Genomic DNA, 23,660 nt, shown 5'->3' on the forward strand with positions numbered 1-23,660 from the left:
GGAAAGAAAATGCAAAAACAAAATCACTGTTAAAATTGAATGTCTAAAGCGTAATGCGCCTTCCAGTCCAGTGTGTGGCAGCACGAGGTTTTGCGAGTATACGATTTGCCAATGAGTTCAAAGAGTAAGTGTAAGATTTAGTTCTTTTCTTCTTCTTTTTTTTTTACTCTAAATTGAGACCAATGTATTGTTATAGGTAGTATTAATTGAGAGTTGTCTCAAAGGGTGTCTTCTGGGGTAGTTGACCTGGTTATTAACTTCTGTCCGACAGAGATAAAGAGTATTGTAAGGAAAAAATGAAGAAAAGATGGCAAAAACAGTGGCAAGAGGAAAGAGGGCGGGGAGGGGGAATGAGAAGCACAGGACAGGAAGGAGTAGGAGAGAGGAGGTGGTCATATCCAGAATAAGATTTGAACATATTGGTTTAAACACTACACTATTCATAATGGGGAAACATAATACAGGGAAGTGTGACTACTGTGGAGAAGAGGAAACTATAGAAGTATCAGGTGGAGAGAAGTCAGCTGACCCCAAACCTCAGTAATATGAAAATGAAACTAGATTTTATTGATTTACTTGAAAAGGTCTCGTGAAAGTTATCAGGCCTTATTCCGGTTTTTAAAAGAGGGTTTGGGAGGATTTGAGGGGGGCGGTGTGAGTGACGTTCCGTCCACACTCCATACCAGTTGGTGGTGGTAATGCACAATTCAGCTGTTTGCCAACCGCCCATAAAATTTAGAACTAAAAGAAGAAGTCTTCCGTTGGATACGAACGTTTTGTCTGTGGTGTGTGTTTTGTTTTGTCTTTTTTTACGCTTTTGCTGAATTCTGCCTCTAAAGAATTGGAATGAAGCGCCACCTGACAAGCTAAACCCGGAGATTAATAACCCATCACTCCCTATGAATATGGCGGCAAAAGAAAACGTAAACAGTCGCCAATTTGATACTGAATCCGTGGTGAACCGCTGGGTAGTGGATTATTATTTGTTTTTGGCGCTAGAGTTGTTTAAAAAGGAACAATATGAGGATTTCTGTGCCATCACAGATGTACTCGACAGTAAGTAACAATCAGTTTAGCGTGTTTTGACTAGCCTACGTATCTCTGGGATTACCAGAACTATGTTTTGCAAGCTTGTTATCCTTGAAAAGTGAAGAAGTGCTCTATATATGTCAACGTGTCACGGTTCGTGTGCTGGACTAATTGTGATGTAGGTTCGTGGTTGCATGTCCCACTGGTTTATGTCATTTATGTGACATTTTTATCAATCTTGTTTTTATTGTAGATACTTATATTATTTTGCTACTGCCTACTACTTGTTTCATCAAAAAAATAAATATGCATTTTTTAGCCTTTTGATTGTTTTCTTACAGGTGTCTTGGTTCGTCCTTATGGGCCCATTGATTTCATGCCACAAAAGATTCAAGTGTGGCGGTTTCTTTGCCGGATAAATGAAGGTGACAAACCTGGTGAGATCAACATTGACCATTTATTATCACACATCTGTCAGTCTGATTCATGGTAGTGCTTCTTTTGCATTGTGAATAAACACTAAAATGAACCTGTTTTGTTTTTTGTTTTTTTTCTCCCAGCTGCAGACACGTCTTCTCAGTCGGTATGTCCTCTGGAATCAGCCCTAATGTTGCTGGAAAGTATGAGCCAGGAGTTCAGTATCCCACAACAGGATTACAAGAACGTATGCACTTCAATTAAAGAAATGGTAAGCATGTTCCTTATTGTTTTTTTTAAATCACCTATTCAATTTATGCACATGATTCGTTTTTACATTCCCTTTCACAAAAACATACAGACATACTATTTTGTTTAATCAGAGACTATAAATGAAATTATTGTGCTGCTAACTTGATGGTGTAAATGCATGGGCGAACGTGTGTACACATTTTTTTTTTTTTTTTTTTTTGTGCCAAAGGATGAATACATGAACTTACTAAGCCTGAGCTAAATTCATTTTTTTTACATTATTAATCAGGTTTCCCAAAATGTTGATTCTGTTCATCTGGATGTAGCATTTTCAGTGGGAGAAACATTTCATCACTCATCCAAGTACCTCACAGCCCATTGTTCATTCAGTGCAGCCCACTGAATGCTATCAGCTATTGTGCAAATGTACTGTTTATAAGGTTGGGGAAACCTGCAGTAGTTGAGACTGTCGAAGTCACGTGGATGAGTGACGAAACGTTTCTCCCACTAACACTACACAGAACAGAATCAACCTTTTGGAATTTACTTACCTGGCTCATTGAGCATGCATCAAGACATTAATCAGGTTTTTTCAACAAGTTATTTGTTTCTGTCTTTAGATTATAATGCTTTCTATTAAGAATGGAAAATTTGAGAAAGCAGGAAAGGTGCTGAACAAGCACTTTACCAAGAGGATGGATGGCAGGGTGAGTTCACTAATTAAAACATATTTTTCCTTAAGCAATATTCTTTGATTGTTTTATCTTGGTAACTCTATTCACATTGATTGCCATTTTGACATTATTTACAGTGTTAAAATTAGTAGTTATAAAAATGCTGTGTAAAAGCAATAAGAGTAGGGGTACTTGGTTAAATCATGCTTGCGGAAGATGGGGGGGGGCTTTGTAGCTTTAACTGTAAACACCAAAATATTATTATACTAAATTATTGATGGTGATTCATGAAGTTTTTTAGGTGTTCATGTAGTGTCTTATATTAATGAAATATTTGTGTTCTGTGTAGAGAATGCTGTTCATGGGTCTTATCAGCAAGAAAATTAAAAAGCATGAAGTAATTGAGCAAATCAACTTTGCACGGTTCAAGATGGAGATGCTGGCTTTTTGTGAAAGGCTCTGCCCATCAAGCGTTCCCTTTCTCCAAAAGGTATGAATGCTATACTTAAGATAAAGGCTTTGTAGTTTGTTTGGGGGTTTTTTTTGGTTTCTTTTTTGGTTGTTTGTTTCTACTTTGTGATCAGTAGGAAATGTTTGCCTGTGACTTCTGTTTATTCTGTTGAAAAACAATTAACAAAACATTGTGGATTTGTCTGTAACATAAAAGTCTTTACACTTACACTATATAAAAGTGTATATTTTTGTGTAATTCTACCAGGCTGCAAATCGGCTTATTCAGGAAAAGAATAAGGAACAAGACAGCAGTGCAGCTAGAGCTGATGAGCAAGTCCAACCGGTCCCCTCTTCAAGTCCACAAGTAAACATGGTCCAGTCTGTACCGTGGTAAGATATCTGTCCCTCTCAGGTGATCTGATCTAATCTGATCAGATTAGGTTTTATTAGATCCTAATAAGTACAGTTATGCTTATCTGTGCTGAGTATTTGCACATTGTGCTCTCTTATAGTCTTAAGCTGCCCGGAGCCCTCACACAAATGCCCAGAGAAAAATCACTCCCCATCTGGACTGGGAATTGCAAACATCCATCACAGATGACTGTTTTAAATTTATTACAAATGAGAAATGTGGTCGTAGTTTCTTCATTATTCAGTAATAGTGAAAGCTATTTCAATTCTGAAATTGAGTACTACTTCCGTTAATATATTGCACACTCTGTATCTACCCCTTGTCAATGCTGGGCAGCATAATATCAGTTGAGAACGGTTGCAGCTTGAAAATCCAATTTAGATTTCCATTTTTTTTTTATTCATTGTTGTTTTTTATGTTATTTTCAGGAGTACTCGATTCAGCAAACCATAAAAGGTTTAATTAGGTCCCCTTAACTTTAAAAATACACAAAATAAATCAATATAATCCCAAATTTTTTTCAATAATAATTTGCTCTCTGGTGGCCACTTGAGTACAGTGAATGCAACAAAGAACCAGTTTGAAATGATGTGAGCCTTGTAACAGAGCATGTTATACTGCTGGAGGCGGCTGTCAGTGTACATTTGGGCCATAAAGAGATGGACAGGACCAGCAGCAGTACTCAGGAAGCCTGTGTCATTTAAACAGTGTTCAGCTGGTACTACGGGGCACAAAGTGTGCCAGCAAAAAATATTCCCCCACACCATTACACTAGCATCGCATGTGTTATGCATTCAGACATGCTCTTCTCCATACATTGGTTGTACTGAGTGGTTACTGTTTACCCCCTGTTGGCTCAAAGCAATCCGCCCATTTTCCTCTGAACTTTATCAGGTTGTCTTGACCATGTCTACATGCCTAAAGTTTCTGTGCTATCATGTGACTGGCTGACTAGGTGTTATCGTTAACAAGCTGGTGAACAGGTGTACCGATTAAATTAGCAAGTGAGTGTGAAAAGTTAAATATGTGGCGAGACATCCCTTTTCAGCCCCTTTTCCTTGTCTGCATCTTAATTTCCAGCAAGCATTCAACTATCCAGAGGACCAGGCTAGAAGCAGCCTACAAAGCCTTGGCTACAGGATTAAATGAGAGAATGTTTTCTCAGCTGGAGGAAGAAGTGGAGACAGAGGACCAGGAAAGCGAGCATATGTGTCTGCAACTCTCACCTGATCCTAAAATGGACACCAATTTGGACTTGGAGCAGGAAGTGTTATTTCAGAGAGACTCAGGCAGCCCCATGGAAGCTTCACCGGCAGACCAACCACCACAAGCAGATGCTGTTCCACAAACTCAGGAAAGTTCGCTCTCAAAGACAACTTCTGTGCCATGGAACGGACAGCTTTACACTCTGTCTCGGCTGGTGATGGAACCAGATAGTCAGGCAAGTTCACAGTGCTCAAAGGTTTCAGAGGAACTAGAGACCGAGGCCAGAGTAGAAGAAGCACCACAGACACTGGCTCTGTCAAATAAAAGAGACTCACAGTGTCCAGTTACTGACCAAGAAGTTTCCATACCAGCACCAAAACGCCACAGAAGGACCAACAGAATTAACAGGAGGTACTTATATTTGTTTTTTTCTTTTCCAGGAAAATGATTAGTAGGCACTATTTTCTTACAAGGTTGTAAGGTTTTGCATTTCAGCTTACTTTTAGTATTTGTTTAATCAGTGTATGGCATTAAACCTTTTTTTTTTGCTTTTGTTTACAGAGTTTCAACTAGTTTTGCTGAGTTGTCAGCAGAGAGTGAGGAGGACTCTCCTCATTCTGTGGCCAGCACAGCAGTTAGTGTGAAACGTCATAACCAGTCCAGTAGTTCACCCACCAGGTAAAATATTAGAACTCTTAACAATAACCAGAAAGACTTCACCGTCGTTAGAGCAAATATGCATTCATGTATTGTCAGTTTGTTTGTAATTATTGACTGTATCTCCTTGTTTTAAGCTAGCTCAATATTAATGCTAATAAAAGTTACTCAGGTCAACTTACACTTAACAATAAACTAGTTAAAGCAGCTATTATACTCGGTTGCCCACGGTGACTCAGACAACTGTCCACACAATGAATGAATAGTTATTCCTGTTTTAGTTCTTTGAAGTCTGACTGAAGGGTGTGTGCGTAGTTGATGTTCTATAATGTTTTCACAGACATGTCCAGACAGTCACAAATCATTGGCAGGCATATGGATGTCAGCACAGAGCCTCATGAAATTTATGTAACTCAGAACCGACAGCGTGTAGTAAAACACATGAGACATGAAGCTCAGAACTCTAAACTATCCTCACTCTCTTATGTTTCCCCCTCCTCTCTAATGTGAGGGTTCAGTGCAAGTGAACAGGACTCACTTTCAAAGAGAATTCAAATTACACTTTTGTGTATTTGATGATGTCATTTAGTTAATAGTAATTGTTTTTTTAAATTAGAATTACTCTTTGTTTTATTACTTTGGTGCTTAAAAACACATATATTAAACACTACAGATAAACAGTATAGTATCTTTCAGATCTCCAGTCAAAGCAAATGTTACATTTTGAAGATAATAGTCTAACTCTTGTCTAACAGAAACATCAACAAGTCAAAACAGTTGTCATCAGACAGTGAAGGAGAACCACAGAAGCTCTCAGAGCCTTCAGTGAAGGTCTCTCCCAGTCTGCTCCCTCTGCACTCTGTTCCTCAGACAAGCTCCACTCCTCACAAGGATTCTGCTCAACTCAGCAACAACTCCTATTCAAAGAAGTGAGTAGAGATAACACCAGTAGTTTTGGCTATGAATAGATAGACGTCATATTTTCAAGTGTTCATCTTGAGTGTAAGATAAGTGATTTACTTTGATTTTTTTTTTATTGGCCACAAAGATAACAGCAGTGAAATTACAGATGGTGAACACTGTAACTTGTTAAATACTTTATCAAGCATGGCAAGTCCATATGTACAGCTTCACTTTATACAGACTTGACATGTCTTATAGCTAAAGATCTACTTTGGAGAACATTAACAATAACTTATTTTTCTGATGTTTGCTGTGCTGCACATTAACTGAAAACATTGAAAAACGGTTATAGATTTTTAGATTTCAAAATGAATTACTCTTACCTACGATGTATATGACACCAAAGCAATCGTCTTAATATACATTGTAGCTTAAGAGGCTGGATGGAATCATTTCAAACTATGGAGCAGAAAAGTGTGAATTAATGGAGAGAAAGAAAAAAAAAATTCCAACAGAAGAGACGTGCAAAAGACTAAGATTAGCTCAGAAAAAGAAAAATGCATGAAAGAACTAGCTTCATCAGAGACCCATTTAAGATTACTGAAGACAACAAAGAAATCCCTGGAAGAACACCTTGGAAAATGCACTCTGACCCTGCAAAGTCAAGGGTCAGAGTCCATCATCAAAGGAAAGCTCTCCAACCAAAGGTTCTCAATTGACAACAAACAAAAAGCAATGATATCTGAGAAATCCATCAGAAGATGCTATGATGCAAATCTCAGACCATGAACAGATCAAGCAACTCAAGCAGGATGCTTGTAGGGACCTCGAGAAATTTGATCACTCTATGCTCAAAGCTTTGGGCCTTCCAGTTTGGCTTGCTGCCTCATGTACATTTTCTCAAAAGTGACTTATAAATTTATTTATAAACTTAAAGTTGGTTAACAGCTTTGTGGCATCATTGACTCTCATTTGTACTTTTCCCAGATCTAATCATACTCGTTGAAAGTCTAGCCAGCCTCTACAAAAAACTATTGCATCAAAAATAATTTTGTCTTTGATTCCTCATCTTTCTTCTATTGTATTGCTTCGTATTCTTAAATCTCTGTATCTACATCATGGTTTAAGACCTGATCCTTTTTGCAATGATAGTGTATCCCCCACATATTTTGTTTTTTTATGAAGAAGTTATTTATTGAAACATTTATATACAGGGAGTGCAGAATTATTAGGCAAATGAGTATTTTGTCCACATCATCCTCTTCATGCATGTTGTCTTACTCCAAGCTGTATAGGCTCGAAAGCCTACTACCAATTAAGCATATTAGGTGATGTGCATCGCTGTAATGAGAAGGGGTGTGGTCTAATGACATCAACACCCTATATCAGGTGTGCATAATTATTAGGCAACGTCCTTTCCTTTGGCAAAATGGGTCAAAAGAAGGACTTGACAGGCTCAGAAAAGTCAAAAATAGTGAGATATCTTGCAGAGGGATGCAGCAGTCTCAAAATTGCAAAGCTTCTGAAGCGTGATCATTGAACAATCAAGCGTTTCATTCAAAATAGTCAACAGGGTCGCAAGAAGCATGTGGAAAAACCAAGGCGCAAAATAACTGCCCATGAACTGAGAAAAGTCAAGCGTGCAGCTGCCAAGATGCCACTTGCCACCAGTTTGGCCATATTTCAGAGCTGCAACATCACTGGAGTGCCCAAAAGCACAAGGTGTGCAATACTCAGAGACATGGCCAAGGTAAGAAAGGCTGAAAGACGACCACCACTGAACAAGACACACAAGCTGAAACGTCAAGACTGGGCCAAGAAATATCTCAAGACTGGTTTTTCTAAGGTTTTATGGACTGATGAAATGAGAGTGAGTCTTGATGGGCCAGATGGATGGGCCCGTGGCTGGATTGGTAAAGGGCAGAGAGCTCCAGTCCGACTCAGACGCCAGCAAGGTGGAGGTGGAGTACTGGTTTGGGCTGGTATCATCAAAGATGAGCTTGTGGGGCCTTTTCGGGTTGAGGATGGAGTCAAGCTCAACTCTCAGTCCTACTGCCAGTTTCTGGAAGACACCTTCTTCAAGCAGTGGTACAGGAAGAAGTCTGCATCCTTCAAGAAAAACATGATTTTCATGCAGGACAATGCTCCATCACACGCGTCCAAGTACTCCACAGCGTGGCTGGCAAGAAAGGGTATAAAAGAAGAAAAACTAATGACATGGCCTCCTTGTTCATCTGATCTGAACCCCATTGAGAACCTGTGGTCCATCATCAAATGTGAGATTTACAAGGAGGGAAAACAGTACACCTCTCTGAACAGTGTCTGGGAGGCTGTGGTTGCTGCTGCACGCAATGTTGATGGTGAACAGATCAAAACACTGACAGAATCCATGGATGGCAGGCTTTTGAGTGTCCTTGCAAAGAAAGGTGGCTATATTGGTCGCTGATTTGTTTTTGTTTTGTTTTTGAATGTCAGAAATGTATATTTGTGAATGTGGAGATGTTATATTGGTGTCACTGGTAAAACAAAATAATTGAAATGGGTATATATTTGTTTTTTGTTAAGTTGCCTAATAATTATGCACAGTAATAGTCACCTGCACACACAGATATCCCCCTAAAATAGCTAAAACTAAAAACAAACTAAAAACTACTTCCAAAAACATTCAGCTTTGATATTAATGAGTTTTTGGGTTCATTGAGAACATGGTTGTTGTTCAATAATAACATTATTCCTCAAAAATACAACTTGCCTAATAATTCTGCACTCCCTATACAGTGCTTTTAAGCTCATGACATTATTGGTAGCCAATGAAGAAACACAGACACTGCTCACTTAAAACCACAGTGTACAAGTTTAAACCAGATAACAGCTTAAGGCATTAGTAAGGCATTAGTAGTGATTTAGCATTTTGCAGTTAAAAGTTTCTCTCTACTTGTACACATTGTGCTGTTCCTTTTTATAAAACCTGGCTGTTTAACTTCAGAAATAAAGAGTAAAACATCATTTTAATCACCAATCACTCAAAACAGGTCGTTCCTTTTACAGAATATCATTGACTTTTTTTCTCATCTTGCAGAAAGTCTAAAAAGTCAATACGGTTATCGTCAGACAGCGAGGAAGACCCGAAGGAGCCTGTGACCTGCAAGAAAACTCCAGTACAAAAGCCTCATAAGCAGCTGTCCAGTGATCCTGTGGACAATCAAGTGTAACTACAGAATCTTGTATTTTATACCGGTGCTCTAGACGACTAATTAATCATATGATATTTGACCAGTTTTATTTACTTTGACAGGAATCAAGATGATACGGATGACATCCATATTACAGACTCTTCAGTGGAGAGCTCGCCAAGTCAGTCCCCTTCTCACCCCATCCCACAAACGATCTCTACTCCTCACAAGGACTCTGCTCAAAAGAACGTCCATTCCCATTTAGAATGGTTAGTAAACACCAATAAGTCTGAGAAAGTAACAAGAGGGCTGTAATATGTTAAAATGTAACATTTTGAATGCTTTATCCTTTTGATTGGTGCACATTTTGATTTGGTTTGAAGGTGTGAAGTTCCAGTCAATGATTTAGGGTGCCATGTCATCTGCTAGCGCAGGTGGCAATTGGTCTGCTGTGTTCTATTAAGCACAAAGTACACAAAGCAGGCTCTTACCAGGACATTTTAGACCAGTCTGTGCTTCCATCTGGAGATGCTGGTTTCCTTTTCCAGCAAGACTTAGCACCTGTCTACCCACAAGCTGAAAACTGTTGTCAAAGCAACCTGAGCTTTGATAACATTTCAGCAGTTAGAATAGAATAGAATAGAATAGAATTCAACTTTATTGTCATTGCACATGCACAGGTACAGGGCAACGAAATGCAGTTTGCATCCATCCAGAAGTGCTTTAGTGATATAGATATATTACAATATATATTAGCAATAATATAGATATGTGAGTATATTACAGTTACTCAAGCTAATTGCCTCCATGCCACACCACACTGATGCAGCAACTCATAGCAAAGGAATCCTAACCAAGTGTTTGATTTCTAAATAAAAACCCAGTATGAAATTAGTATACTGGATATTTCTGTTTTTAACAATCTGAAATCATGGATTTCTGATTTTTGAGCTACGGGTCATATTCACTTTTTTATGGTTAGAAATATTTAACATTACTCTATAAATATAGAATAAAGTTGACTATTTTTGAATTGTAAATGTCTCATATTGTTTTTTATATGCACTAGTCATTAGCTGAGAATATTTAATATGTGATTACATGCAAACACACACGAGTATTCCTCCCAGCATATCTGATTAATAGCCCTAATTATTTTTATCTTTTGTAGTTGTGCTTAATCATTTTGCCGAACAAAAACACATTCTGGCTCTTATTCACAGGAAGCAACGGTACCATAATGCAAAGGAGACCAAGGAGGTATGGAGCGACGAAGAATTGTATTTTACCTCCAAAAAGAGAAGTAAGTAATAGTTCATTGAATATTCAACTCGAATTCATGGAGTTTAGATGATGGGGTTCAAATAATTTTGTGTATTTATTTTTTTTTCTTCTCACAAAGGCTTAGACATGAGCACCATTTCAAATTCAGGCCAAAGGAAAAGAGTAAGTATAGCAAAACATGCTGCAAAGCGAACTGGTCACATTACTTTACTGTTGATATTTGTACTTAAATGCCTTTGTCACATAAATGTGTGGAATAGTCCATAGGGAGGACTTCTTGTTCAATATCACACAGTAATTTGCTGCTTTGCCTTTTGTTGCTATCATACAAATTGAAGTTCCTGTATCAAAACCATTGCATGTTCAGTCACTTGCACTGGTATTACAACTTGATCTAAAATGCTGTCATTTTTAGACTTCCCACAGTGGCAAATGGCTAACCGACATGTTTTTACTGTGTTGCAGAAATGGACAGAGAGTGAGACGCAGAAGTTAAAAGACGGGGTCAAAAAATTTGGAGAGGGCAACTGGAGCAAGATAAAGGCATATTACAAATTCAAAGATCGAACAAATGTCAACCTGAAGGACAGGTGGAGAACAATGAAAAAATCAAATATCGTCTGACTCACCAAAGCCCATTTCATTTTATCCCATCTCCATTTATTTGTTTTGGTTTGTAAATGTTGAATGTTTGTGGGTCAAAGATTGTTTCTTTTTGAGGAAGGGATAACAGAAATTGCAGTAATAGTGACTATTGTAGCATCTCTGCAGCCCTAAATAACAAACCCACTTGTTGAATTGATACAGAGATGGGAATAGCTTTAAAAGTCAGTATGTTACTCAGTCTTATGATCTCGGAAAAGCAGAACAGACCTTTAATTAAAGATATGAAAGCTGCAAAATATCCATATAGCTAAGATCTACAGGTAATTTTTTCCTCCCACACAAACTATTTGTAAAAAAAAAAAAAGATTTTAATTTAAATAATACAGAGATGTGGATTTATTTCAAGATTCAAGTTACAAAAAACATACACACAAAAACAAAACCCTTCTCATTTAATACAACAGGGGGGGGACAAACCAGGAAATTCTGCAAATGGCAGAAGTGAGTCAATAGACAGATTGTTTGTTTTAGCCTCTGGACTGTAGGGAAGTGTTCCAGGTATAACAGCTGCTCGTGAAGTAGGAACTTTGATCAGATCATGTCACTATAAAATGTTTAGCAGCTAAAAGTTGAACCTTTGACTTTGAGTGAGTGTTACTGTTAAAAATAAACAGTTTGACAGTCCACTTGTTTCTGCATCTTTATGTTAATGTTTCCTCATTTCTTATGAACTCGCCGACATCAGCCTGGTGGAACACAACAATAGACATGGGGTCCACTCGCCGACACTCCTGCGTAGACTTGGCCGCCACACCAAAACCCTGAAGATTAAGACAAACAGCCAGCCTATAAGTGCCTTTTGTCATATAACCTTGAGTTAATCAGGTATTAACCTCTTTTTAGTACATGAGTGGATCTATCCAATACCCTATTGTGAATACACGGCACTGAGGAAAACAAAACATCTGCATAATATGTGCTTTGTTTTCCAGCATGAGTGTTACCAACAGGAATATGTATCTTTGTTGTACTGTGAATACTGCCCATAACAGTGTGACAAGAAGAGCAACCTTTAAAGGACTTACCAGAGGCACATCTGCCATGGAGTAAACCACAACTCCCTGATACTGCATCGTGTTCTCAGTAATTCTGCCAAGACCAGATTTTAGCACGTGGTTCCCATACAGGAAAGACTGCTCTGTTCCAGGTTTCACCCACACCTTAAACTGAATACATGATAGTTTCAAGTTATTCATACATGAATGAATGAGTCCAATATGACAGCACAGATGAAAAGCTTGACCAATTAAGAGAAAGCCTAGAATTTCTAAGCACAAAGAGCTACTTCTCTCTTGTTCTCATAATATTTATAAACTACTTAATACAGGTTCTCGCCATTTAGGGTCTTCAAAAAGCAAAAAAATACATTCAGTTAAAGTATCCATGTAGCTAAGATGTGAATCTGTATGCACAGATATGAATCTTCTCACCTATGAACTTCAATTTGTTGAAAAAAGATCTATTTTTATAGAGCACGTTAAGCCTAATGCAATGAGATGGAAAAAAATAACAGCCTGTTTATAAGTATAAACAAACTTTTGTACAGCACAATTTTTCATGCAATAAATCTGTAATAGCACACAGAATTGCACATGAGCCTGCAAATCATGTCCAGTGTTTCCCAGCAATGAACAATGATTTTATTTCTGATTGAATATTTTGATTTTCCATCTGTATAGTAAACAGCTGTTTATGCATGTGAAAAACAATTTCTACCCGTTGTGTGTCACTGATCCTAAAAACTGGTTATACACACTCCACTACTTTACATTTTTGCTGTAACTCTTTCAAAAACCCTTCTGGAAGATGATCTGGTGGCATAATTCAGAATGAGCCTCTACTATAGAGGACTTTAGTAATACCCGTATTGTTTCGTTTCCTACATCTTATTTAAGCTCCGCTTGGTATATTGATGGGAGGGAATGACTTGGCTGTGTGTTGTTTATAGTCACCTTTGCATATGGAGCAAGGAAATCCAGGGCTGTGATGTGCAGGCGGAACTTCTTGGTCTTTGTAAACTTTCCAAAACACGTACCCACTGACATGAGTTTGTCCCGGGAAAAGTTGGTGGCCAGCTTTAAAATTTTCTCACTGTGGACAGAAAACCAAACGCCTTAATCCTTACATGTACGGACAGGTACCCAACATGCGTGTTAATTAACCAAAATTACCTCATGTAGTAGACTCTGTCATGGTGCAGCCTGAAACAGTAAACGCCGTCTGGTCGGTCCACTAGAAGTTTTATGTTTTCACCAATGCTGTTACAAGAGAAAACACATGGATCACACACACATTCACAGCGTGAGCTACCGGGCTTGCTGAACGTGTTGGTATAATTTGAACCTTTACAGGCTAACACGGCGCAGAAACCGTTCACTCACTATTTAGATAACTTCTCGAACATCGTTTTGGTCTCTTCTTCTGTTAGCGGCCTCATATTTACTACTATAAATCCTTAACGTTAGCAACGGATAAACGTGTCTCCTGTGAGAAAAAAACGTGGGTTAACGCGGAAGCAGTAATGCTTTAAAACGGAAGTTGTGTGACGTAACAGTGATCACAGTTCCTGGTTTTTTGCCTCCTTTAGCGATCAGTTTGGACGGACGTGTTTTTTCTCCGGTAAACCGGTCGCCATCTGGTAAGTTTTCTCATACTAAATAATTACAATTCACAAAGAAATCTTGAGGAGTAGTTGGCTCTAATTGCGAAAACCAGCAATTGTTTCAGCTTTTGTTTTAATTTAATAACTGAAGTCACAGCTTCCGAAAATGGGCTGCGTTAGCTCCGACAGCTAGCTGTCAGTGGAAAAAAACACAGACCCGCGGCTATCATCGAGCCCGTGAACGTTAGCTGGAAAGCTAGCTGTATTAGCATGTGGTAGAGCTAACACTCCAATTTACTAAAGCAGTTCAGTTCTAATCAACGCCGACGCCCCGGCACAGCAGCAGTACATGTGTTGAACTGCACCCAGCTGCGAGCTGTGTTCAGACTGGTCATGTAAAGCGTCTTTGCCGCAGCGGGGCGAAGTTACATAACGCTCATTTGTTTGTAAATACCGATTAAGTTCCAGTAATCCAAGATCACCGGCAGAGTTGGTAATCCTTAAAGGATGTCAGATGTGGTTAAAATCATCATTAAACACGTCTGCGCTCATTTTACGACTCTTGATAATATGATTCAGTTGCACTGAGTGTCAGCGGTGCATAGCGTCAGCTGCAGAGTCAGTGTTACAGACTGGGAAATACACTCCGTCAGCGAGCACTTCGCTTTTGGCAGATCATTTGATCCTCCTGTCACCAATTGTTTGACAGCCAGAAGGCCTTCTACTGTGTCTTTCTGAGGCATCGACCAAAAAAAACGATTGACATTTCGAAATATGTGGTAACACTGTTTGATTATATCACCCTGTTTTGTGTGTGTGGGTTTTTTTTGTTTTTTGTTTTTTGTTTTTTAATCGTTTTGTTCGACTTGTTTACTCGTTTCAGTGTGAAATTTCATTGTTTATAATGTTTTTATGTTTGGTATTAATTATTTTGAGTATTAGTTTAGTCTTTTGTGGCTGATATTTGGACAGGAGTTGCAATACAAACACAACACTCTGTAAAGGGAGTTGGCTCACATTGAGAGAGAGTCATCCAAAACACAAAGCCTCCCCACCCTAGTTGTGTTGACACACTTGACTAAATTTGACAAAGACTGATGATGATTTTAAGATTATTTTATGTAATTTAAACTTAAATATGCACCCAATTTTAATTAACTATAATAGCTTTGTTGATCATATGTTTAACTGCATTTTCTTTGATCCTTGTAAACAAATTAGTAGATTAGTGATAATCCCACAAGTTGTTGTTTTTTTTTGTTTTTTTAAACAACATTTATCCCTTTTAACTACATTTTTTTTCCTAAGATATTTGTCAGTATAGCAACATTTACCATACTGATATCTTAAAATAAAAATTGTCATCCAACACCAAATTGATGGCCACAGTGTGCTTCCAAAATCAAATTTCTTTCCTTCATTATAGAATTAAGTATATTTTGAACAAGTACAGTACAGTGAAGACAGTTTTATTTTTTATTTATTTTCCCAAATGGTGCTCCACATTGCTGCTGCCCTATTAGTGAAATAAGCCTCTAGACGATTTCAAGTCCACAGAGATGTTAATTAAAATGGAAAGCTTATCAAGGTGTCGGAGCTAATAACAGCTTTCTGAAAATTGAAACACTGGCTGTTCGTTTAACCTCACAGCCCAAGGTTGGATTCAGGTAGTAAGTTATTTACCACCGGAGATTAACCACAAAAGGGAAAGTAACAGTGATCCCCTGGACAGCTTGTTGAAATAGAGGCCACACTCTGGCCCCATTTCTTTTTCTTAAGACTTGTTACAAGAGAAGTTAAATTTGAATGTGGTGAAGTTTCTGTTTTTAACCTTCTGACGTAAATGTTTCACCATGCCTCATATGTAGTATGTGTCTGACAGTAGTTTAAACGTATGATTAAAAATAACCATAGATTACGTCATCAGACGCGAGATGGTATCATACAAAAAGTGGCAAGCTTCCAAGAAAGGAATTTTTAAATATTGTTTTCAATCAAAAGTTGCTTCCTGTAAAAGTAAGTCCAGGGAACTATTAGCTATGGGGAACATGAGCAGCCGAAAGCTGCTGATACACATCAAAATATATCAGCAATTGATTGAAATGTGTTTTTTTTTTTTTTTAATTTTCTTTTGTTAACGTGTCAGCAGGTGTGTGGTGCTCTGAAGTGGGACAAGACTTTTCGTGCCAACGGTTTACCCCCAAGAAGCCACTGGCCTGTGTCTGTCATCAGTTTCCGGCGTGTGTTTGTGGTTCTGGTAACACGGAACAGGAAGACGGGCGTAGAGACGTCTGAGCAGAGAGAGGAAACTGCTGCGGCTTCTTCGTTGGCCTCAGAATGACTGAGTTCTGGGTTTGTTTCAGTTGCTGCATTGCAGAGCAGCCACAGCCTGTGAGTATGAAATTTGCAAGAAGAACTGATTTATTTAATTTAAGCTGCCTTGTTTTTAAAAGTTTTTAATTTGAATATAGATTAACAAAGTAGCATTCATCCAGTTAAACACATCCTGGCAAAAAACACTTTAAATATATTTGCTAAAGGTTATCTGTTGGCAGACAGACAGTCTGGTTATAATGGGGAACTGTTTGATGTCACAATAATAACCCCTGTCCTGCCACAGCAAGTCTAAGTTGTTGAGTCCTTTGGAATGATCGTGAGTAATGTATCGATTACTCATCATATGTGGTTTACTGCTCAACTAATTCAGAGTTAATGACAAAAACATGCAGACCTTTGTACATTTCCTGTTTGTATTAAACTCCCCAAGTAATTGTTCTCATGGAAGGCTTTCAAATTTAAATTAACTTCTGAGTTTAGAAAACAAAAACTTCAATCAGAAGTTTCTTGTAGCTGCTCATAAGACGGGCACAGTGATTGGGAGGGAATTTGGATCATTCCTCACTGAAAAACTATTTGTTATTATATCTGGGATATCTTGACTTAACATTGAAGCTATCTAGGTCATGCCACAGTATCTAAATTGGTTTTAGACCCAGACTACAAAACCTAGTTTTCTTCATTTAAAAAAGCAAACCAAGAAAAACCCTTCTTGTTTATTTACTTGTGTGCTGTCACATGATCTGCCATGACTGCTGCCCAGATATCGTTCTGTAATGCGGTTATGAATTTATTGCTGCCTTTGTGAATGTGAGGTGTCGCGGACCTGAGCTATAAAAGCAGCTCAAGATAAGCGGGATTTATAGCCTCGCAAATGTGTCCGTCTGCATACAGTTTTCAGTCAGAGAGGGGAGACGGGTTTTCACCCACGCGAGAAACACTGCCGTGAAGTCCTCCTAGATCCTGACTGCGTCTCGCTGGAATCGGATGACGTATTCGACTGCCAAATGTTAACTGGTTGATAAGTGGGCCAGAAAAGAGCAGGGAGCAGTAGCAGAGTTCCACGGGAATAGGAGATCCTGTTTAAAAACTTCAAAGATCAAAAAATAATGTATGAAAAGCACAGACAGTGACTGCAGTGACAGTTTTCATTGTTTTTAATATTCGGTTTCACTTCAGCTTTTGTGTTTTATAACTTCGTTCTTCTTCGTGTTTGGCTCATAGACCAAAAACAACACGAGCCACAGTTGTCCACAGATTGTTTGTAGCATAGACAGTCAGGCCCTGGAGCGGAGTGGACAGCTAACACGCTCACTCTGCTCCACCATAAATCCCACTGTACTTTCTGCACCATGTTTTTATGGATGGTGTTTTGTGTCGGCTTGCCAGTACTCTTTTGTTTCCCTCTAAACATAGCACTCCACATTTTGGCAGGTTTGTTTTCTTTTCTGTTTGCCCACATTTGTCTTATTTGCCCACAGAATAGTTTGAGAATCTTTACAGTGCGGCATTCACATAGGTTTAGTTTTTCCAGCCTGAGTGTGATTAATCAGTGTCCATCATAGAAATTCTAAACTTTTCCCCGTTGTAGGTTTAGTAACCCTGGATTGACAAAACAGATTCAGTAAAACTTCATCACTTTGGTAGTGAACTATCTGTTAACAGATAAGATAACACAAATGATTAGTTTTTACCTTTGTCTCAGTGCAGATCCACTATACTTCAAACAAAGATTTAAAAAGTAAACTGATAAGTGTTTAGTTTCTGATTCACACATGCTCTTCTCAGTTCCCAGTGATAGTAATATTTGCTTTGTGTGTAGTATGGTAAGTCTACTTGTGATATTAATATTTAAATTTAGATTTTTGCTACTTTTCAGAAACGGCGGCGAAGGATCGATCGCTCCATGATTGGGGAGCCGACAAACTTTGTTCATACCACACATGTAGGCTCAGGGGACATGGGCCTGGGTTTGGCATCAGTAAGTTTTGGTTTTTTTGTTTGTTTTCACTGAATTTTCAAACATGTGTTTTCAGCCAGCTAACATTTATATATTTCTATAGGTCGACCTAGTTCAGGCCCAGATGAAATCTAAAGGAGGATACGCGCACACAAGTTCTGAAGGTTCGCAGTTGTAACGAGGTGAGAGATGTCCTGATATCCCTTAGTGAAACTGACATTAACCACAGATTTTTCACTACCCCAAAGCCACACAAGCACAGTTTCATCTTGTTTTCATGCAGCCAGAGCCAACTTATAAAAGGTCAAGTTTGTTTTTTGAGTGAATTTTCGTTTTTTGTTTTTTTTTTTTTTGTTTTTTCCCTTCCCTAGCAAAAGCAGTATTTGTCTTGTTCCTCTGTCTTCCAGTTCTTTTAAATAATAGATTAGAAATATCAATATCATATAGGATGTGTGAAATTCTAGACTTGGGGCTCTAGCCATAAGTCAGTGATAGTGTCAAAGTTCTCGTGACTGTTTCCATCTTGTAAACCTCAAAAGTTTGCTCCACCCATGCACTGTCAAAAACAAGTGATGGCAAATCAAGCCTGCACACAACAGCAGGCTTGCCTTATGTGGCTTTGAGAGGAAATGGGAGAAATGCAATGAAGCACATATTTACACTGTACTGTGCATGGTATTGTTTTGCTGATTACCTCTCAAACTGTCTTTGTGAGCGTGACTCAGCTGTCAGAGTAATGACAGTGTAATCGTGCCAAAGTCAATTTAAAAAAAATAAAATAAAATCTTTATTATATAAAAATGACATACTTTTTTTTTTTCTCTTGACTTTACTGAATTATACTTTTTTTTTTTATATATAAAATTAGCCTTACTTTAGCAAAATTATAGCTCTCTACTGTCCTAAGACATCAAGAAAGCTACATCTGCAGGGTTGCTTTTTTGGGTTTTGTTTTTTAAGGTGGGGGGGGGGTGTAACCACTCCCACACAGTGTTGCCATAGGTGCTAAGACAGATCGAACCCAAAGATATTAAATACTTTCTGGGAAAAACACAGATGACTGTAAATTTGACCAAACCAACTAAGATTTTAAAATTGGGACTGACAAATGCACACAGACACAAAAGTACACCTCCAATCAGAAGCAACTCGAATCCTAACATTTGTTCCACCTTTTCCTCCAACAGCTCTTCAGTCTTGTGGAAACTACTGTTGTTCATATAAGGAAGAATTTTCAAAAAGCAGTTCTGTCCATAAAGGACACAGGACCAAAAGATGAAACTACTGCTTTACCTTGATGTTGTATATATTTTTATTTTTCCATTCCCTTTTTTGTTTTGTTTTTTGTTTTTAATGAAAGCACTGCTATCCATTTGCTGCCATACTGTTGCACTGTAAAGAGAAACTGTTTAAGAGTAGGGAAGAGGGTTTAGAAAGCTCATAATCTCAGACAGACGTATGTTTGTGTGTATGCATGAGGAAAATTTACTTCAAAGATTCTTGCTGTTGAAGCCAATTTGGATGCCTGTATTTATTATCTTGATTTGACAACGGACCTCATGGTGGCTGGGCCACGCTGGAAAATTGGAACATTGAGTTTCCTTCTTTATCCTCAGAGGTTTATCAAAGGACAGGTAGCAAGGCAAAAAAAAAAAAAGCAACACGTTCATAGTTTTATTCTGAGAAATACTCATTATACTGAGTTGCTTTCAGGGTTGAAGATTGCTGTTTTTGTAATAAACTTGAAATGAGTAGAGTACACTGGACCATACATTGTACACTCACACTTGCTTAGGAGTTCAGCATTGATTTCAACTGTTTTTTGTTTGTTTGTTTTTTATACTCATTTAGATTGAACCATATAGGATTTTAATAAACTATTAACTTCCTAATCTGCCTTCCTGAAGTCATGTTATTTGTTTTGCTAGTGCGATTTGGAAGCTTAAAGCTGAAGTAGGCACAAATCTGGAAAAGGCAATGTTTTAAATGATCACCTTTCTCCCCTTTGCTGTTTTGTCAATAACCTCTTTATGCTAGATTCTTGAACAAATAGGCTTGACCAAAGGTTGCCACGTGACTGCTTCTTATGTAGCTTCACTTAACGATACCTTTGCTTGTTGGTGGCTTTTTCTGTCATCAATCCACCATCTGAAGGCACATTTGTAGGTCAGCCAATTGAGAAGACTTGATTGTCTGTCACAGTGGGCAAAATTTTTCGATTGATAGAAGAGCTTAGAGGCAGTGCAGAAGGCTAGTTTCTTGCAGAGCACATTAAAGTACAATATGCTGAATTGTTACTGTGGAGCCTTTGCCTACGTATGCCAAAAATGGTGTCTCCCCCAGCTTTAATGCTTTGTTTGAGCTTTTATTTATTTTTGCAATTGCATGTTTTTGAATGCTTTTTGTTTTGTTTTTTTGTTCATTTGCCTTTTTGTTTTTTTTTTTTTGTTTTTTTTTTTTTTTTTTTTTTTGTCTTTCCAAGGTTTGTGTACCAACAGTAGACTTTAGACCTTAACTTGGAAGTAATCAGAATGTCGCAAACACTGCAGCAAAAGTGGGTTTTGTTACAGTCGGCAGTATTCTCATATCTAGTTCACCTACCTATCATCGTGGGGGGGGTTGTTTGTTTTGTTTTTTTAAGATGAAGGGAATTTGCCACAGATAATGCTGTCCTTTTTCTTAAACTAACCTGCCATGACTGTTACAGCTGATAAATGCAGCTTGATGACTTCCAGCCACATGTGACCCACCTTTGTCGCAGTGTTTGAGCTTATGTTGCTTCTGTTTTGAATTATTGCTACATATAACCTTATTTTGTTTTAAAAAAAATAATAATAATAATTTTTTACTAAAAGTATTAACACACCACCTGACCGTCTTGGACATTACTTTATTCACAGTTTGCCAGTGTTTTTAACCTTCAAGCACATAATTTTCCTATTTGGGGAAAAAAAAAATAAAAACAGATCTTATTGCCTGGTTATTCTAGTTGTCAGTCATGTCAGTGATCAGACTAGAATGTCTTTTTGATTTTGTTTTTTCCCTTGGAATTATTGTTGTTGTCCAAATTTCTGAATTAGGGTCCATCTTAAGAAAAAAAAATCTAAGCAGAAAGATCAAAAGTGCTGAGCAAACCAGCAGGCCTGGACCTAATAAATGTCATTGTTTGTCCTCTTTGTACATCATATTGATTGACTATTTCAGCGACAAAATGTGTTGAATGTATTAAGTCGAGCATGTAGATTGGTGTTAAATGAGTGCTATTGTCAAAATTTCTATGGTACAAAGAAAACGTCTCATTTGATGTTGGTACTTCAAATCATAGAATACATTTAATTGATGTTGTCAAATTTCTTATATCAGCCTTAAGACTTCTTGCAAGTACTTTGCCCATAACCCCGGACAGATTTAAGATTCATCAGGTTGAAACATTGTAACAAACATCTGTGTTTCTGTAGTTATTCCTATGTGCAGATGGATCCACATACATGTACACGTTTTTGTTTTGTGTTTTTTGTTTGTTTGTTTTCCAGCTCTGGGATAAATGCTGTAGAATGTGCAGTCATACTTGGATTGCAGTACATTATGTGACCAGCAGGCTGTGCCAGTGGACTGTTTGAATGTGACTTAACAGTTTTGTGTTTGGATTCCTGTCACAGGGCTTATTTTATGATGACACTGTTATTACATGATGTATAAAAGTGATGGCTCCATGCTTTCTCAGATTCATATATTTCTGTATAATATTACAAGAAAGGTGTAGTTGGCAAAATCCCCCACCCCGCCCACCCTCAGAATCTGCCTAATGTGTAGTTCTCACTTTAAAGGGAAAATCATCTTTCCTTTATTGCATTTTCAGAATAAGCCAATAAATGTTATACGTTGATGTTTCACCAAATGTGTATTCCATCTTTTCATTTTTAAGAGGAAAGCAGTGAAAGCATCAGTGTAACAAAGACGATACATTTTTAATACAATACAAAATTTTACTTTATATAAATCTAGTAGAATTTTACAGTGAGAGTTCTCACCCCAGAATGAAATACTGCCCGTGGAGCATACTTGGATATACTTTTAGATTGTTAATACATTTGAGTGTTGAATGCTGCAAAGAGGAACCTTATTAACAAAAGTTGGGCAATTAGTGGCTGACATTTCCCGATGCTTGCATGATACTGATAGCAACTAATTTTGAGCGCTCAAAGTCTCATTCACGCAATTACGCACACATTTATGTAGCACTTTTATCTATTTCTTATCGCTTTGTTTAACACTGACAGGCAGACTTGCACTGTGATGAATACATCAAGGGCATCTCAGGGTTCAATATGTTGCCCAAAGGTATTTCACCGTTTAGACAAAATGAGCCAGAGAATGCTCTATTAAATGTTCTAACTGTTAAACTACCCAATTTTTAAAATATTTATACATAAATATTTAAAACAATTATCAACTTTTATATGTGATGCAGTGGTTAGCACTCACAACTAAAGATTCTCAGTCTAAAACTGCTGGCTGGCTGAGGCCTGCCTGTACCGACTTTGCATGTTCCCTCTCCACCTGCATGCACCTTACACCAGCAGTCCCAAGGCATTCTTGTTGGGTTAATTGAATGTGAGAGGTGATGATTCTGTCTCCATGTGTAATCTGTCCAAAGTGTATGACACATTTGGTCCCACGATAACTAGGATAGACTCCATCCCTCTGTGATCCCGAACTGGAAAAAGGGAATTGGCAAGATTAGAAATAAGCACATCAGAGGGAGACCTTGGTTTGGAGCTAAAGTTAGAAAGTCAAGGTTTATATTAGATACAACAGGCAAAGGATCTAACAAGTATGTACAAAAAAGAATCAAAGAGAAGATCCACAGAAACAGCACAGGTCGACATGCAGAGGTTTGATGTGGCAGAAGAGGATGTAAGGGATAGACTGTGAAGAAGGTAGATGATCTGCTGTGGCAACCCATAAATAACTATACAATGTCTCTAATAGTAATCCTTGATAGCAGATTCACTTTATCAACATCTGGGATTTTTATTGCACTCTTGTGAAGTGTTATTTGCACTCTGCTTGTTCTGCTGTGATAGACCCGAATGTCTTCTGTTAAAAAGACGTGTCAATTAAAAACACTAATGTATTTGTTAAAAGCACATGTTTGAAGTTTTTAGGTTTTAGCCAGTTATAGCAATTAGATAACTCTGTTTTCAGAAATTTTAGTTTTTATGTTGAATTAATGCACAGTAGCTCCCGTTTTCTTACAAATGGCATATTGGCTTAGTAATTCCAACATGTGAAGCTGTGTTCAAGATTAAAGATTTAAAGCTTTAATCAAGATTTAAAGCTACAACTTTAAAAGCTGTGCTCAAGAATACAACTTCGAGATAAGATCAGAAGATTCAAGCTGTATTCATTGGTTACATGGTTTCATATCTCCTAACACAACAAGGAATGAGGTGAAGCAGATGTTTTAAAAAATAGAAATGTAACATCTGCTCCTTGTTATTCATCACAGGATTGGGTTTTGGATGCTTGTCAATCACAATGAGTTATCATACTCCTCACATATTTCAGGATGTAAACAACGTGCAATAAATGTGGAAAAAAAAACTAAATCAAAAAGTAGAAACTTGGCAGC

At 37.9% G+C, this 23,660-nt stretch overlaps 3 protein-coding genes across 6 annotated transcripts; 2 read left to right on the plus strand and 1 right to left on the minus strand.

Moving 5' to 3' along the window:
• The first annotated feature begins 583 nt into the window (after nucleotides 1–583).
• Nucleotides 584–11,751, plus strand: LOC146583086 (uncharacterized). 3 transcript variants are annotated; one of them, XM_085266998.1, is made up of 14 exons: nucleotides 584–1,056; nucleotides 1,371–1,466; nucleotides 1,590–1,717; nucleotides 2,319–2,405; nucleotides 2,722–2,862; nucleotides 3,091–3,215; nucleotides 4,318–4,854; nucleotides 5,005–5,121; nucleotides 5,856–6,029; nucleotides 9,083–9,211; nucleotides 9,299–9,445; nucleotides 10,400–10,479; nucleotides 10,579–10,622; nucleotides 10,926–11,751. In XM_085266998.1, the coding sequence occupies exons 1-14, from the start codon at nucleotides 900–902 to the stop codon at nucleotides 11,082–11,084; spliced, it is 2,121 nt and encodes a 706-aa protein (XP_085123124.1). In that variant the 5' UTR covers nucleotides 584–899; the 3' UTR covers nucleotides 11,085–11,751. The 3 variants fall into 3 exon arrangements, with proteins under 3 accessions (XP_085123124.1, XP_085123133.1, XP_085123140.1); XM_085267007.1 differs by having other exon boundaries at nucleotides 586–785; XM_085267014.1 differs by lacking the exon at nucleotides 584–1,056 and adding an exon at nucleotides 1,099–1,207.
• nip7 (NIP7 nucleolar pre-rRNA processing protein) lies at nucleotides 11,433–13,648 on the minus strand. Its single transcript, XM_085267043.1, has 5 exons — nucleotides 13,508–13,648; nucleotides 13,298–13,384; nucleotides 13,079–13,217; nucleotides 12,152–12,292; nucleotides 11,433–11,887 (listed from the first exon to the last, which is right to left on the minus strand). Exons 1-5 carry the CDS (start codon nucleotides 13,561–13,563, stop codon nucleotides 11,768–11,770), a joined length of 543 nt encoding a protein of 180 aa, XP_085123169.1. The 5' UTR covers nucleotides 13,564–13,648; the 3' UTR covers nucleotides 11,433–11,767.
• On the plus strand, nucleotides 13,587–21,738 carry cdc42se2 (CDC42 small effector 2). 2 transcript variants are annotated; one of them, XM_085267056.1, is made up of 5 exons: nucleotides 13,587–13,764; nucleotides 15,875–16,119; nucleotides 17,945–18,046; nucleotides 18,129–18,207; nucleotides 19,213–21,738. In XM_085267056.1, exons 2-4 carry the CDS (start codon nucleotides 16,066–16,068, stop codon nucleotides 18,201–18,203), a joined length of 231 nt encoding a protein of 76 aa, XP_085123182.1. In that variant the 5' UTR covers nucleotides 13,587–13,764; nucleotides 15,875–16,065; the 3' UTR covers nucleotides 18,204–18,207; nucleotides 19,213–21,738. The 2 variants fall into 2 exon arrangements, with proteins under 2 accessions (XP_085123182.1, XP_085123193.1); XM_085267067.1 differs by having other exon boundaries at nucleotides 15,878–16,119.
• Nucleotides 21,739–23,660: the final 1,922 nt, after the last annotated feature.

Source organism: Mchenga conophoros, linkage group LG1, assembly GCF_057382185.1.
Source record: "Mchenga conophoros isolate Kocher_MC1m ecotype Shallow Benthic linkage group LG1, M_conophoros_male_GT1.1, whole genome shotgun sequence".
In the NCBI taxonomy this organism is placed as follows: Eukaryota; Metazoa; Chordata; class Actinopteri; order Cichliformes; family Cichlidae; genus Mchenga; species Mchenga conophoros.

Excerpts from the sequence above, each read along its gene's own strand:
- nip7 (XM_085267043.1), bottom strand. The coding sequence starts at position 13,563 with ATGAGGCCGCTAACAGAAGAAGAGACCAAAACGATGTTCGAGAAGTTA. Across the intron at positions 12,293-13,078 it reads TCCTTGCTCCATATGCAAAG|TTTAAGGTGTGGGTGAAACC; the intron begins GTGACTATAAAC and ends TCATGTATTCAG. Across the intron at positions 11,888-12,151 it reads CCATGGCAGATGTGCCTCTG|GGTTTTGGTGTGGCGGCCAA; the intron begins GTAAGTCCTTTA and ends CTTAATCTTCAG.
- LOC146583086 (XM_085266998.1), top strand. The coding sequence starts at position 900 with ATGAATATGGCGGCAAAAGAAAACGTAAACAGTCGCCAATTTGATACT. Across the intron at positions 6,030-9,082 it reads AACAACTCCTATTCAAAGAA|AAAGTCTAAAAAGTCAATAC; the intron begins GTGAGTAGAGAT and ends CTCATCTTGCAG. Across the intron at positions 10,480-10,578 it reads TTTTACCTCCAAAAAGAGAA|GCTTAGACATGAGCACCATT; the intron begins GTAAGTAATAGT and ends CTTCTCACAAAG.
- cdc42se2 (XM_085267056.1), top strand. The coding sequence starts at position 16,066 with ATGACTGAGTTCTGGGTTTGTTTCAGTTGCTGCATTGCAGAGCAGCCA. Across the intron at positions 16,120-17,944 it reads TTGCAGAGCAGCCACAGCCT|AAACGGCGGCGAAGGATCGA; the intron begins GTGAGTATGAAA and ends GCTACTTTTCAG. Across the intron at positions 18,047-18,128 it reads TGGGCCTGGGTTTGGCATCA|GTCGACCTAGTTCAGGCCCA; the intron begins GTAAGTTTTGGT and ends ATATTTCTATAG.